The sequence below is a fragment of the Clarias gariepinus genome, chromosome 6, assembly GCF_024256425.1.
Source record: "Clarias gariepinus isolate MV-2021 ecotype Netherlands chromosome 6, CGAR_prim_01v2, whole genome shotgun sequence".
NCBI classification, from domain to species: Eukaryota; Metazoa; Chordata; class Actinopteri; order Siluriformes; family Clariidae; genus Clarias; species Clarias gariepinus.
Genome location: NC_071105.1, coordinates 8,694,411 through 8,711,089, shown reverse-complemented (window position 1 = coordinate 8,711,089; position 16,679 = coordinate 8,694,411). Strand labels below are relative to the sequence as shown.

The following is a 16,679-nucleotide window of genomic DNA, read 5'->3' as shown; positions in this document are numbered from 1 at the left end:
CGTATTATAATTCATTAAGAATGAATTTGTTTTGTCATGCCACATTCCCTTCACCTTGCAGCCAGTTCCCAGTGGATTACAAATACTGTAAAATGAACACTGATGTGTGTACAGTATGCCTCTTCTTTATGAGGATTCTGCTCTCTCTCTCTCTCTCGCTCTTTCTTTCGCTTCGACTCTATATAACCACTTTAAAAGCAATCAAACCCGACTACCTCGTGTGCACAGATGAAAGTGTGTTAGCTGTCGACGTTCTTAAACAAGGTCATTTCTCTCTCAGACAGAGGAATTTGCCAAGGACATTATTGGCTGAGCTTTATTTCTGCACTAGTTCCAGCGCCAGACTTTAATCACAGTGTTATGTTAATAGTAGAGCTTGCCTTTTAGACAGACCCCTGCCCTGTAATGATGATGTTTAAACACGCGCACCCCCTCGTCAGCGAAGCTCCCTCGGCTAATGCGCTTCAGTTCACGCCGTGTGCTTTTTCTGTCTCAGCTCTAGACAGCTGTAATATAGGGAGTTTGCCCAACGGAGGTTGCGAGTACCTGTGTCTGAGAGCCCCGCAGATCACCGAGCATTCACCTAAATACACGTGCGCCTGCCCTGATGATGCTGAGCTCGGCCCGGACATGCGCCGCTGTGTCACAGGTGAGTCTCAATTAGCCCAATTAATAAGCTACACTGAATGATGGAAGATAGAGGAATAATGGTATAACGCTATGTTGTGCAACTAGTATAACATGAACAAATTACATTTTATGCGACCTGGCGTGAAATTGACTCACTGTGCTTTATTATTTTTCTCCTAATACAGTGCCAAAGCCCAAGACTACAACGGCTATGCCTTCTACTACTACAGAAACAACAGAGCCTTCTACGGTGTCTACGACAGAGACTTCCTCACCTCCGTCTACTTCCACGCCGTCCTCGACAACCACGACCAGTACCACATCATCCACCCCAACCACAACAACTGCATCGAGCACGTATGCTCCTTCTACGACACACGGCACTCTGTTAACCACACCACCACCCACCACAACACCGCATTCAACTCCATCATCGTCTTCCAAGACAAGCAGCACTCAGAGCGGCACCACGACGCCACGCCAACATCCCGTCTCCACCCAGAACACGACAGACAGCAGGCAACAGACGACGCCCAGATCTACCACCATCTCTCAGAAGGACGGACCAAACAGCAACCTCTCACATCGTGGTGAGTGACTTTAAGAATAAAAATTAAAACCTATTTTATAATTATTAGTAGAAGCTGCTGTATTTAATGGTATAACGGCAGTCAATTTATAATTAGAGGAATAATGAAAACGTCTAGCATTTTGACATTACTTTCTAATAAAGAAATTGTCATTCAACGATGTTTGGAAGATAATAATAACACTGCACCAGCGCAGTATCGAATGAGCTAAACAATGAGAAACCACTTGAGAGAAGCACATCTCCATCTATTTCCAAGTTTAGAAGCAGTGTAGAGTCATCAGTCCACCCCCATAGCATGTTTTTTGGCAGGTGGGAGGAAACCGGAGAATCCCAAAAATGCACTTGAGTGTTTTCTTCTCAGTGCAACATCATGACATAAAACCTTTTAAACAGACCTTAAGCAAGGCATGACAGATGGCGCTTGTGAGATCAAACACCTCGGTACACGTGCTCGTGTCTGTCTGCCTCTGTCTCAGTCTGCTCAGACAACTTCATCTGCCCTCATTTTCCTTGGAGGTCTTGCCTCGAGTTGTGACAAAATCCCTGACTTCAGTCGTACGCTGAAAATGGAAATGAGATCAAGCTCGTGATCACGGTGCCTTCCTCACGGCAAGAAGGGGTTGTGAAGTTAATGTGTGGGAGAATTCGCTTGCTGTGCAGCACCAAGCCACTTGAGAGTGATGGATTAGGCTGTGGCCCTGGCCCTGTGTAGAAGCGCCTCACTCTCCGCTGAATCAGAGCAGGCAGTGGCAGAGAGAAGCAGCCAGGCTTGACTGATGAACATCGCCCCAGGGTCTGTTCTCTGCTCTTCCCTCTCATTCCTCTGCACGCTGTGGTAAGTGGGCCTGTCCGGCTACAGTAACGCCAGCACTCGTAAACAACAACAACTGCCTCAGTCCTTGGGATTAAGATGCAGGAATGGCAGGTTTTATGCAGCGACTTTGGAGAATCTGTCAACAATGGATTTATAAAGCGTTAAAAGGTACTTGGGTATAGTATAGTATAGTATAGTAAAGTATAGTAAGTGTCAATTGTCCTGACAGAAAATGCTAATGAAAGAATGACACAACATACTTGTTTTTGATTTTGGAGTTTCACTTTTCTCACTTGACAGTTACAAAACATTAGGATCAGTCATGAGCTAATCAACATAATCAACCAGCTTTGTGCAAGCAAAGAGCACTGGTCTGTTCAATCCTAAAATTTTAAAAGTCTAAGAACACACAAGAATATGGCACAGACAAACTCGAGAAGCCAAAGCGCTCCTTACTTTAGATCATGGCCTTGCTTATATAGACAGCGTCACCTGCTGGTAAGCGCAGCCAGCTTGTAAGTCCGCTTGGAGGAGAACGCAGCGAGACATTCCTTCATCATACCCAAAGATTCCTAACCTCTGGAGTCAAAACACTGTGTTTATACGGACATTTACAGTAATGTGTAAATTTGTGTATGTAGATGTATTGGGGGTCTACTGTATATTGAGAATGAAACATTTTATTTTATTTCTTCTCAAAAAAACGAAATGAACTAAATGACTCAAAAAAGGATTCTAAAGGAGGACTAAAATGATTCAAACTTCCCATCACTAGTTCCCTGGTATAGGTTCCAGGCCCGACAGCGACTAGCAGTGTAGATAACGGATTTGATGAGTAGATTATGACTACTGCAACTTTTTCTTATTACCAAAAAAAAAAAAGTTTATTCTTCATTCTAATGGTGGCAAACTTAAAAGCTATGCTTTACTCTGCTTGTTACAAAGCCCTGTCAGAGGAGGCCCCTTTCAAAATGTACTGCTTGAATAATTGAGAAATTTTCCTTTTTGTTTCCCTTGTTGTTTAAGATCCGAGATATAACAGGGATTATACATTGCAATAAAAGTTGCATTAACCACTCACTCACTCATATTCTATACCGCTTTATCCTGTATTTGGGGTCGCGGGGACCTGGAGCCGATCCCAGTAGGCTTAGGGCACGATGCGAGGTACACCCTGGACAGGGTGCCAATCCATCGCAGGGCACACACACACTTTGGGCAATTATATTTGGGAACGTCAGTTAACTTAACCTACATGTCTTTTGAATGTGGGAGGAAACCAGAGTACCCGGAGGAAACCCACCAAGCACGGGAAGAACATGCAAACTCAGAGACGGGAATCAAGCCTGGCCGGGAATTGAACCCGGACCCTGGAGGTGCAAGGCCACAGTGCTAACCACTACACCGCTTTTACATTAACCAATTCAACCCAAATAAAAAGTTAACACTTACAAATGTGAAAACCTGTCTTGTGCCTGGATCTTGCTCATAACGTTGTTTTAGTGTTTATGATAGTGAAGTCTTCTAAACTCTGATAGTAGTTGTGTACCGATTTGACATTTTCCACTCAGCACATTACTCTTCCAGATCTATTTTTACCCACTCAGTCTCTCAGGTAAAGCATGAGAAAGCCCACTTTCTAGTCTAACCAAGAAAACTATGGACACTTGGATATTTTATCGCTGTCTAAAAGCAGCAAAGTCAAGCTGCAGGACATTAATTTACCAAGAACCTGAATTGCAGCTCTGAGCTAAATGACGAATGCTTTAGAAACGGCTGCCAACCCATTCTCTCTGGCCTTTTCTCTCCGTTTCCCAATGACTCTGAGCAGTCATGAGAGGTGCTGTAATGCAGCTTTCCCCCTAATGTCAGCCTAAGAAAAACCAGAAGAGAAAGAAACTGTTAGGACAGGGAGCATCCTGATAAAAGTAGGTAGTGGCTTTGAGGAATTTAGCTGTCGGCTAGAAGATCTCATTCTCGTTTCTGGTTCAGATCAGAACCTAGGTGCTGATTACTAACAGGGTTGCATCTTTCATACGATTAAATCATTAAAAAAAAAAAAAATGGCTTGCTTTAATGAGTCTGCAATTTGGTGTGTTTAAAGGCCACTTGAGAAAGAATGATTTCTTTAGTAATACCACACGAGAGCATTTATTACATTTGTAGAAGACAGGACTATTATTTTAAATTAAAATGTCTTAAACTTGTCTCAGATTTATGACTTTATATAGATGAGTTTAATATTACTGCTTTATATTTGATGGTTGCAGCAAATTCAAATCAATTTTATATCACGTAGAATTTAATTAAACTGTATATGCGCTTCGCTAACAGAAAAAAAGAGAAACAAAAGAGAGCCTGTGGATGATCCAGCTGTTATTGGATGCAATAATGTCATGATCATGGGAAGTAAGTTGTTTCACAGGCTCTCCACAGTATTAAATATAGCTAAATTATATTCATGATTTTAAAAAGTGCAGCGTGATGTTAATTAATTGAGGGAAAAAACACATTGTGCTGGTGAATTGTTGTAGTAAAAGATGTATAAAGCATGTTTGATCATTATATTATTAAAAAATAATCACCTTCGGGAAATTCCACTTTGTGTACGGTTGTATACAAAGCACATTCAAAATCCTCATTTCTCAAAATCTGATTTAAATATTGTCCAAAACACGACGTATTATGCCACAAATTGCCTTTTCTAGTGCAGCTCTCTGCAATCAGCTCTCCTTGCAGCGGAAAAACTAGCGAGAGCGCTTCATTCTGAGTGTTCTTCAAGTCATTTCTTTGATGTCTTTAATGTCGCCGTATCTTTTACTCAATCATCTTTTTGATATGCCGAGCACATTCCAGAGAACCTACCAGACTGTGTATGCATTTTGGTTCCCCTGCTCTCTGGGCTCAGGCTTTATTACCTGACATTAATTGGCCTTTAGCTAAATGCACTAATTGTAAGATTTAGATCTTTTAGGTTTATTTCAGCACCTGTTTATGCTCAGGAGAAAATAATGGAGTTAAGATGTGTGTGATTTTGAGGCACTGTTAAAGCAAATGAATGGATCTGATCTGAAAAAGTGAAAAGAAGGATTTAGATCATGATGTGAGTGGTCTGGACAAAGCGAGCACACCTTATAAATAATATCTGCTTAGAAATGCTCCTATGCGGTGGCACGGTGGCTAAGTGGTTGGCACTGTGACCCTGTGTATAGAATAAGTGGTATAGCAGATAAATGAAGTAAACCTATGAAGTAGACAAAGCTGTTACAGAGTGTATATGCTGATCACATGACCTGCCTGCTCTTTAAACTCATGTCCCTTTTATATAAATTCAGATTTATACACTTTATATTGAATTAGACGATCAAAAAAAACCTCACCGTGCCACACACTGATACACACACATTTTTTCTCTGCCTCAACTACAGGTCACTTCTTCCTGGGGAACAACATCACTATAGCAGTGCTTGGTGTCGTCATCCCTATAGGTAAGCCTTCACACTTACTCGAGTGCCACGCTTCACTTTGCATGCAGCGGGATCTCATGCTTTTCAACGATTTGCATGATCTGATGATATTCCACTATCTGTTTATAGTCAATCAGTGTGAGACTGTATATGGCATGCGTATACTTTGAATGATGCATTATAAATGCTTAGAATATGTTTTTATAAGATATTTCTACTGAATTATGAATGTGATGCATTCATATGAAAGCATCATACTCAGCATTATAACTATTAATGGAAATTGGATTACACTTTGAGTGATGTTTTTTTTAGTTAGTATGTAAATGCCAAGAAAATTCAGTCCCAGTTTGCATACTGAATTAATATATTGCCCAAAAAAGACATCTTAAGTCATGTATGACATCAGGAAATATTTTGTTTATAATTAAGTAAAACGTTAGACTGTTTTAATGCACAGTGTTTATACTGTATAAGGCTTTTTTTCTAAGGTCAGTCATTGCATTAAAGAAATAGTTTAGGTTTTTTTCAAGTCTGTCTTAAATCGAAATTCAGGTGCATATAAGTACATTACAATAGGTCTTAGTCGATAACAATTTTCTGGCTTTGTACACCGACCGTAAAGTTCTACAACCACTTTCTACAAATTCTACAACCATCGTTCTGTACAGAAATTAATTCCAAAGTTCAGGTGAGACTTAGCTAAATCTAATTGGTATCTACCAAAATTATGGTGTACTTAGTACAAATTTAACACCTTTTTTTCCCCCTGGAGCCATATGGCTAGTTCCAGATACGTGTACTTATATGCACCTCCATAAGCACACGCACTTATAAAACATGTACTTCAGTGCGGATTTAAGATAGACTTTTAAAAAAAAAAAAATCCCTTAATAAAGTGTAATGCATTTTCCAAAATAATTATAACTATATGGAAAATGTTTTATGAATGTGGCCTGACTTGCTGTGAATGTGTTTATAGATCACTGTACAGTAGATATGGCTGTATTCCCTTGCTGCTTAAGAAAGCCCTAGTGAATGTGCATGTCTATGTGGTACCTCTGGCTCTGATTTTTATTTTTATTTTTTTCCAAACTCTTTGGACATTTGCTGTATGGGCTCATGAGTATATCCAAATGTTGATATTCTAATAATAGTTATACTTTTTGATAATACATAAACTATCACTGGGGGAAATAGTTCAGTACATTCTAAAGGGTGGCTTATATTAGTGTATACTACCCTTATGTACCTACAGGATTAAAAGCAAAAAAATAATTTCACAGTGAACACTGAACGGTACACACTATTCACCATGCAGACACACAGTGGTCATTTCTGATGTTGTGCATAAGTGGCTTTTTAAACAGATATTTATAGCAGACATCTTGCAATCACATAATCCAAAATAATCCATTGCTTATTGTGCACCCACCTATCCTATAAATACATTCTACTTAAAAATAGATAACTCAAAGTTACTTCCTGATAGTTCCAGACTTTAACCTCTTTTTTTTCTTTCTTTTTGTAGTTTGATCATTTAACTTGCGACAGTTAAATATTTTAAGTATTGATGCCCTTTAAAGCAGGATCATTTCCTGCCTATATCAGTCAGAAGTAGGGGTGGTGGTGGCTCATGCGGTTGAGGCTCTACTGTATGTTGCCGGAGTTCGAGCCCCGCCACCGCCAGTCACCACGTTTGGTTCCTTGGGCAAGATTATTAACCCAGTCACTGCATGCAGTGCCAGTCCGAAGCCCGGTTAGAAAATGGCTGGGTTGAGGCAGGATCAGCATCTGGTGCAAAACCTTTGCTAGATCTTGCAGATCAAATGATCCGATGTGGCGCCCCATAGGGTAAAAGGAACAAAGCCCAAGACAAACAAAAAAAGAGACTGTTAAATTGTATTATGTCATCTTATAAAAAATTACAGTATGCGCCAAGATATACAGTACTGAAATGAAAAGACGAACAATATCACCTTGTTGTCATCTGCGAGTTACTTTCTCATAAAAGAAACTAACATACACACTATTAGGCTGTTGATTTACCACGGTATGTGTAATGTAAGTGTTGGAAGTACTAAATATTTTGGCTCATACTTTACTTTAAAATATCTCGCTTTAGTAAACCCAATAATTTAATCATCTGAAGTGTCTGAGTATTTGAACCCATACAGCATTTTGTGCCCAAAAGTTTGCCCCAGATGTACCCAGCTGCTTATGCTCTTGATTGTGTATGTGTGTGTCATGAAGCGCTGGCCTGTGTCTGGCTGTGTTAACGCCCTCGCCGTGTGTCGGCTGTGTGTTAAACGCATGCAGTTCCTATCCTTGCCACAGTGGTCCTCACCCTGGCGTGCACTGGAGGCTACCTGGTCTGGCGCAACTGGAGGCGGCGGAACACCAAGAGCATGAACTTCGACAATCCAGTGTACCGCAAGACCACAGAGGAAGACGACGACGAGATCCACATCGGCCACAGCGAGCAGATCGGACACATCTACCCAGCCGTGAGTGGAAACGTCAGGCAGCCGTTCTTAGCTCTCCCTCTTGCAGGCGGCATCCCTGACCCGGCCGCTCACTGGTACTCAGGGGTGCCCATGCTGACCAGCACAAAATGAGGACCGAGAAGCGCTTCACTGCAGGTTTAATGAGATTAGGGCTGCGCGAGGTATGCCCTGATGTTAGAGGAGACGATGCTGCAGTACTAAATGTACACGCCGTCGCTCTCATGTTTCACACAAGCTCATTCCATACCTCCACATCTACCACAAAGCGGTCATGATGTTTTCTGTTCTCACGTCATTGCACACCTACAACACGTACGTATGTTTAATCCACATCATGTTTGTTAGAAGTAAGTGGAAGTTTTTATCTGTATTCATACAGGCATCGCATTCAGTTTCAGCTGGTTATCAGGCAGGTTTCTGCTGAAGTTCTGGGAACCTTCCAAGGAACTACAGCAGTGATTCTACCCACTTGCTTTTAAACACATGAGACAGATGCCTTTAAAAAAAAAAAAAAGCACAAAATTTAAGCCAGCTGCATTTTTCATTCACCACTTGTTTACTTTTATTTTATGTTACTTTTTCTTTTAGTACTCCACATTACCGGTCGTACTTTATGATACAGTAAGCCTCCAGCTGCGCTACAAACCAATGTGCTGATTCATTTAAATGTTAAAAAACAGGGGGGTGCAAAAAACATAATAATAAAGAAATTGCCCTTCAGTGACTTTCACTGCACAAGTTTAGTCTGGTGAAACCAAAAAAAAAACAGTAAGAGCTTCTAGAAAATAAAACAGATCTGTTTTTTGTCCAATCTTCGATTACTACTAAAGTATTGATCACACTAGACTAGAAAAGATACTACCTAGCTACTGTATTATCAGCATTCCCTCACATCACTGGGATTACCAGTTATGGCCTCGTTTGTACTCCACTCCCAGTGAATAAAAATCCAGTCCGTCAAAAATGTATCTCAGTAAGATGCCTGAGCTTTCAATGTGTAAAGGATGAGAGAAGCTCAGTAAGGATCGTACGGCAGTGCAGGCAAAATTTCTGCCTTTACTAAAGAAAAGTTTGAGTTCCTGAGAAGGTTCCTGCTGTGGAAGCACACAGAGTGTTTAATAAGTATGAAGTAGTGACTGTGCCGTGCCCCTGAGTTGTATTTCATGTTCACTACAGCAGAGATCGGGGTGAGTAACGAGCACTTTAAATGATTCGACAATCTTTTTTTAGAAGTTACATTCTTTAGTGTCTTTGCGTGCATGACTTTGTGTGCGCGCGCATGTGCAGGTATGTGTGTGTGTGCGGGTGTTTATTTAAGCAGCATAAATCTCTCGCATCTGTATTCTGAAGAACAGTGAAAATAGACAGATGTCTTTGGCTAATGCTCTGTACAGAGAGCAAGGTTCAGTCTGACTCTCTCTCTCTCTCTCTCTCTCTCTCTCTCTCTCTCTCAAACATGCACACACATTATTGTTTGATTTCTTTCTGTGGTCATCTTAATTCTTTCTTTCTTACTTTTTCCATCTTTGATTATTTCCTCATTTGTATATTTTGTTTGTCTAATAATTTGTTGTTGTTTTTGTGATTATTTAATTTGATAATTACTTTCTTTTTTACTATCTTCCTATTACATTTTCTGTCATTATTTATTTAGTTCTTCCTTTTTTTCCCTTGCTTTAATTATTTAATTGTTTTATTTTTATTATTTGTTTGTTAAAGTAAATACTTTTTACTACTTCTATGTAGTTAATCTCATATTTTCCATCCTTTTTTCCTTTATTTATTTTCAAGTTTCTTTTTCCCATCTTTTTTGTTGTTTACTTAGTTATTTTTCTTTCCTTTCTTATTTCTTTCATCTATTTATTTACTTATCTGTCTGTATTCTTGTCATTTCTTTTTTTTAGTTGCTTTATTTCTTATTTTTCTTCCGCTCTTTCTTGCTACCTAATTATTATTTCGTTAGGTAATCGTCTGTGTAATTATTCATTTATTTTACTCATTCGCGTCTCTTCTCTCTCATGCTTCTTTCCTTCTTTTCCTTCCATCTTTCCTCCTTCTCTCCCTCCAGCAGTGTATGTAACCATGTTTTCTGTTTGTTTTTCATGTGCTGTGTGCAGCGCGTGGCGCTCAGTGTGGAGGATGACGGATTACCCTGAGGTTGTTTCCTCCTCCCCTCCATCCATCCATCCATGTGTCCATCCATCCACTTATTTGGGGCTCTGAGTCTGGTGGGGAGACTGCAGCACTGCACAGCAAGCCACAGAGAGAGTGGAACACTCATACACACTCATACACTCACTCACACACTCACACAGACCCCTGTCCTTTAGATGCTGTGTAGCGCTGCTCAGTGATTAGAGACTAACACTAACCTCTTCATCCCTGCGTCTCCAGCAGGTGTGTTAGTAATGACTCCTCTTTCATCAGGACTAACTTTATCCAACGCTGCTTCATTCAGTAGACACTTAGTTATTTTAGCACTGGTGTAAACTCGCAGTGTGTCTGTGTGTGTCTGCCTAATCTGTTTTGTTAGCTCTGGACTGTTTTAAGCTGAAGACATGTTGTTGAGCTGAAAAGCAAAACATTTCTGCAAACACACTGTACAGTACATTTGTGGTGTAGCGCTACAGTAGATGATGTGATGTCTGCCGGCAGGTCTTAGATGAAATAAGAAAGGAATTATGCTAAATTACAAACACTATACAAGAAATAAATGGTCGTGTCATTCCTCTCAGCAGTCTTCTAGCCCTGTGTCTTCCCCATATCACAGATTCAAACAGAGTGAGTCTTTAGAACATCTTTCTGCGCTCTAATTCAGTGTGCACTCTCCGATCGTTTAGTTTTCCTTGTCGCCGAAACGGTTCAAATGTAGGATAAATGTAAAGGTTTTGATTTAATGCGCTCTTTCTCATAACCTTTTGTACCTGTAACAGCTCATGCACAGGGACTTTCCTGGCTTAATTACGCTCCACGCTCCCCCGTTATTTCAGGACGTATCATAACATTTAAATGTAATTATAAGGGCAATAGGTGGTTCATTAATAAATAATCAGGTAGATATTCCGAGCAAAAATAAACAGAACATTTGGTCATGTCATGGCTGAAATGTCACCTCCACCAATACTGATTACATATTGACAGCAGTGTAATTACGAGGGTGAGTCAAAAATGATCCGCACTGTACGTGGCTGTAGTATTTATTTTAATTAACTTGTAGAAGAGACAAATACACCGTTTTTCAGCATAATCTTCTCGCTTTACAACGTCCATCCGTCAACAAGCTTTTGTATTTCCACGTTAAAAAATATTTTAGGCTGAGCTGCGGTTTACAAATACACCGCTGTCGTCATTGCTTCATCATAAATGAATCTTCGTCCTCGTAGGGCTGCTTTTAGGGGACCACAACAGGTAAAGGTCCGATGTAGTGAGATCAGGACTATAGGACTATAACACCTTAAAGTTTTTGCAGAGTGTTGACAGTGTAAACAAAAGTGTGCATACGTGCATCATCATGCGAGATCATAACACCCTCAGATATCAGTCCAAAGTTTAGGCTACAGCTCTTCAATAAGCATCTCACTGTAACGAGCACTGTTGATTGTTGAATTTTCCAGCTGATGGTTGGCTTTTTAACCTTTTCCAGGTTGGAGATTGAGATTCCATACTCAGGCGTTTAGTCTGAGGCTCGTAGTGATAAATCTGTATCTCGTCACCAGTAATGACTCTCTTTAAGAAACTTTTTTTTTTTTTTGGCAATTTTAGTTTGCAGGTACCCAACCACTTCTAATCATTTCGGCACCAGATGCACTCTCAGACCACGCTGCTCTTCTTTTGCGCAAATCATAACTGGGGCACCTACTTTTGCTCAAATAAACTGATGTAACACTTTTATACCTGCACAGCAGTGACTGGGTAGACAGTAGCCGTGAACGGAAAGCGCTGATAAGACCCAAGTTTTAATATAACCAGCGTGCTGAGAATTTTTGACTCACCCTTGTATAGTACATATCAGCGTAGCTGTGACAAGCTACAGCAGAATGACAACCATGCTGTTATTCAGTATAAAGCACTCTTGCTTGTGCAATATTGCTCAAGTCTATTTACAACATACTGTACAAATTTTTAAAAATCATCCAAATTTTAAAGCTTGCTTAAGATTTTTTGTTTGTTTGTTTCATTATTAGTATTAGTATTATTAACCTCAACAGTTGCATTTGTAGTAAATAACACTCTCAGGCGACCATTCCCACATCCCTGTTCACTGAGACATCTTTTCTACTTTTAGTATGTGTTTTTGACTTTCGTAAACATTTTAGTTCTTTAAACTGCATAAATGGAGTGTAATTATTTTTTGGAGTAAAGCATTACCATGCACCTTTTTAGTTAAAAGACGGGCTTACACACTAATCTCTGAGCCTAACTCCATTGACAAGGAAAGGATTTTTCCTCAGAGTGTACAATTTTTAGCAGCGTAACCATTTGCTGCATTTTTGTTCATACAGCATGAATTTTATTTTTTAGTTCTACAAGACTTGTTATAGTCACGATTCACTGAGTGGTGCAGGTCAGGGGAAAGCTAGCTGGTCAGGCAGATGTAAACAGAGAGTCTGTCGTGGATTAGGTTTATATAAATATATCCATCGTGTAAACGTTTTCAGAGCAGCTCATAGGAAACAATGTTGGTCCAAGTTATGCCATGATAGAAAAAGGTCATGTCCTGACCTGAATTCATGCTGGATTTGCATTCATGCTGTGCTTGTCTTAAATCTAGATAAATAAAAAAAAAAGAAAAGAAAACTGGTTAAACTGACTCATGGGCCAGTAAGAAGAGCATGATAAAAAAACATTCTGAATGAAAATTGGAAAACAGTCAGAGCTTTTGTGTATTCTTTGTACCCACTAAAACTAAAATATTTTTTCTTAGAAAAAATTTTTTCTTCTACAATTTTGATCACACTTGTCTGGAAATCAAATATTTAGGAATCCAAATATACTTAAGGACATTTAAGCATGAACATAGTCAATGTATAAGTATTGGTTGAACATATGCAGGTATAAATATTGGCTAATTATAATTTTCCTATATTGCAGCACATGAAAAATCCTGCTGATTTTACTTAGGAATGGTCCAAGGTATTTTACTTTATTTATTTAATTTTATTATAATATTTATTATACCTGAACAATCTTTATATATTATTTTTCAGGGTTTTTTTTTATATATTTCTTAAATCAAAAATATCTTAAATATCTGACATAAGATATCTGACAACCAATGAACAAATTCTAAATGAACACTTTGGAAATCTTTCCTGCTGTAATAAGATTTAAGGCCGCTGATTTTCACAGTGTCTGTCTCACGTACACCTACTGAAGGCGGCAGGGTTAACCAGGATGACCGTTAATGTCCGAGAGATTAACTGTGCATCCGAGATCATACTGAACTATTCACAAATTTGTAGTTTAATGAGAAAGTAAGAAATGTTAAAATGTTCCTGCACCTTTCCGGGTCCAGACTACAATATTAATAAGCACTGGTTTATTTCTGTAACTCACGTCCCCGCATGACCCACACACAAATTTAATGACGTCTCAAAGTCAAGATATCCGAGGCGTCCCAGAGTCCCACATACAGAAATAGCTCTATATATTTAATTTAGTTTATTTTTGTATGACACTTTTTACAGTATGTCAGATATTTAAGACCAGAAGAGCATGAACTTGGAAAAAAATATCAGCATGAGATCAGATCAGGAGATAATCGTGGTTTTATTACTAGAGGAATTTTTACTAAGCAACTGACTTATGACAGCTGTCGAAAATGGAGAAGGAATCACTTTAACTCTATTTTTTCCTTAGACGATTCCACACCACTTTGTGCTGTAATTAATCCCTAATAACTCTTACAGTAGAAGGATTTTAAAAATGGAAATGCTGTAACCTAGCGACCATGACAGACTCTCTCACTCTCTCAGACTCTTTCTTCTTAAAAACCAGTGCTTACGTGAATATCACCAAGAGATGTGCGATTTAATCGTTTATGCAATTTGAGCGATTTTTTTGTTGATCGATACGGTTAATTAAATCAATGGATCGGTTTTCAATTAACAATCAAGGCATACTTTTTGAACTAATAAGGTAAACTTTTAAATGTTTGTGACTCTGCATCTCTTACTTCATGGACGGTTGCAATATCACCACCTACTAGCCTGGAGTGTGCTGGAAAAGTTTGGCTGGAAAAAAAAAAGATAATCGCTTTGTATGACATTTTAAAACAACAACACAATATTAAAAAATATTAAAAATCAATGCATAATCAATACTTTTAGTAGTTTTTACTACTTTAAAACCTTAAAGAAATACAGCTGTCAGAGACAAATCAGACAGCAAACATTAGTTATATCGAATCGATTCAGTAAAAAAGCCCAGAAATCAAATGCAATTAAATCGACAGTGAATCTCTGTGTGATTCACAGCTCTAAATATTACACAGCGTTATTCAGATATGTTACTTCCTTTCTTTTGAAATCAGTTAATTGTTTTTTTGTAAAAAAAAAAAAATTAATAGAACAAAGTGATGAATGATTTTCTAAAGCTAACCAGCTGATTTAAAAAAACTGAATAGCAAAAAGAGGTTACTGAAGTTAAAAAAAATTAACTAAAAGAAGCTAGCTGGCTAGCAGGGTTGTAATTGCAACAGCTAAGGCTAGCTAGTTAGCTAGTAGGCTATTGTGCTGCTGCTGTTGTGCTTAGCTACTTAGTGCTGCTGTGTAAAATGTTTGTTATGGTCTCAGTGTGGAATTTTAGTCTTTATTCCTTTGCAGTAACTAAACATAACATGAACAGAGAAGAGCTTATATATATAAGAAGGAGCACACCGGCTAATTAGCAAGCGAGGATGCTATGATATGCTAAAGGGAAAATAAACCACTGGGTGTTAAATCTGAAGTGATCTTAGTGCATTCCGTTAGCATATGCATGTTATTTTATGACTTGGAAGCAAAGTGTGAGAAACAAGGGGCTTAGGGGAATCTAGAGACAGATTATTCAGTAAAGACTCGTTTCAGACATTTCGTGGCTTGTTGACGCCATTGTTACAAAAGAACATAAATTACAGTAGAGGAACATGCTGCACTGGTCAATCTTCTGTACTTGATGGAGAACGAGATACACTCCTGTAGTCGCCCTGCTGTGCTTCACATTAACAGTTTTTGTTTGCACTGCCAAGGTTTTAACACTGAAAGCAATGAAGTCCTGGTGTCTGGATTTTTTAATACGTAATCTTTATGGACTTCTCTTCACTCTTCCTGATTCATACTTCCAAAACATTATTTAACAATATGTCTAATGATTACAACGGCGTACTTCTACGATGTTTTGTTTTGTTTTGTTTGTTACAAATCTTACACAAGCAATACAGGGTAATTTTATGACTCGTCTTTCTCCAGAGGAGGTCTGGTGTTTTTTCTAAGTGTACATAACGATTCGTAGTGGTTTTTACTGTTTAAAGATGAGAGCTCTGCGCATTTTGTCCCAGGTTTACCAGGTGCTGCGCTTGAGCTCGCTTGTCTTCTTTTAAAGGGATACTCGGAGGCTTTGAGTTTGGTTTCACGTGTTAGTCGGATGATAATTTATTGCACGGTTCCTGTTAAAGTCTACACCAAGCGTTTAGATGTCGACTAATCCCCGACCTTTCAGTAGATGTCAGTGCTTTCTATATTCTCTTACTCTATGCATATCTGAAGGTAATCCCTGCCTTCCTGCAGTGCAGTGCAATGCAGGGTTGCACCGTGCTGCTCCTTCCTTCCTTCATTCATTTTTTCCTTCCTTCCCTTCTGTCATGTCATATCATCACATCACATGACATCACTCACCACTAACGGCATTTTTTTAACACGTCCACTTTTCACTCATCCCAGAACGGATGTTTTTGAAAGGGCTATACTTTTCCCTCATGCCGGAAAAAGAAAAAACACGCCGGGCAAAGCAGAAGAACGAGCCGGGAAGCTGTCGTGGAACCTCGCGCCGCTGCTTCGTCACGGCTGTACACTCCGAGAGCAGAGCGCCCCCTCCTGATCCATCCTGCACAACACAACAGTACTGCTGACTTGCCTGTACACTGGATCCCTCTCATCCTGGGTCTTTTGCCATCTGTGAATATAACGACCTCCGTTTTGATTTTCCTCGACCGATCATGTGCTACTTGAACAAATGTCCAGAAACATCTCTTTTTTTTCCTGTTTTTTTTTTTTTTTTTTTGTACAGTATCAGGAAGCAGATATTTTCTCTCAGCGAACCGTTCCTTTAACGTGTTCCTACGGAAAAAAAAAAAACCTTTTCTACACTGTTTGTTGCACAAACTTTTGAGAAGCCTTCTGCACTGTGTAAATGATTACATAGGGGAAGGGACAAGGGGGCGGGCGGGCGGTTTGGGCGGGATGTGAACTGGGCTGGAATCAAGATTTGTAAATACCTTTTCATATGGCGGAAATTTTGATAATGTTTTAAACATTTCTGTAAAAAGATGTCTATATTAGTCACCTGGAAGCAGACGGAAGAGTGTAGACCGGACTGGAAAATTTATTTGTACAGTTTAAACGCACTGGATTTCTTTACTACTTGATTGTAACTAAAAATTAATCAGCCAAAGTGTTTTTTTTTTCTTTGTA

General features: G+C 39.2%; 1 protein-coding gene across 4 annotated transcripts in view; it reads left to right on the top strand.

Annotated features, from left to right (window-relative positions):
* lrp8 (low density lipoprotein receptor-related protein 8, apolipoprotein e receptor) overlaps positions 1-16,395 on the top strand; it is a 197,720-nt gene extending 181,325 nt beyond the window's left edge. Inside the window, exons 15-19 of one of the 4 annotated variants that reach the window (XM_053498480.1) lie at positions 497-649; positions 816-1,220; positions 5,465-5,524; positions 7,841-8,010; positions 10,128-16,395. In XM_053498480.1, coding sequence (XP_053354455.1) covers positions 497-649; positions 816-1,220; positions 5,465-5,524; positions 7,841-8,010; positions 10,128-10,166 — 827 coding nt within the window. In that variant the 3' untranslated portion in view covers positions 10,167-16,395. Of the gene's footprint in view, positions 1-496; positions 650-815; positions 1,221-5,464; positions 5,525-7,822; positions 8,167-10,127 lie in introns of those variants that run through there. The other 3 variants (XM_053498479.1, XM_053498478.1, XM_053498477.1) reach the window with 3 other exon arrangements.
* Positions 16,396-16,679: the final 284 nt, after the last annotated feature.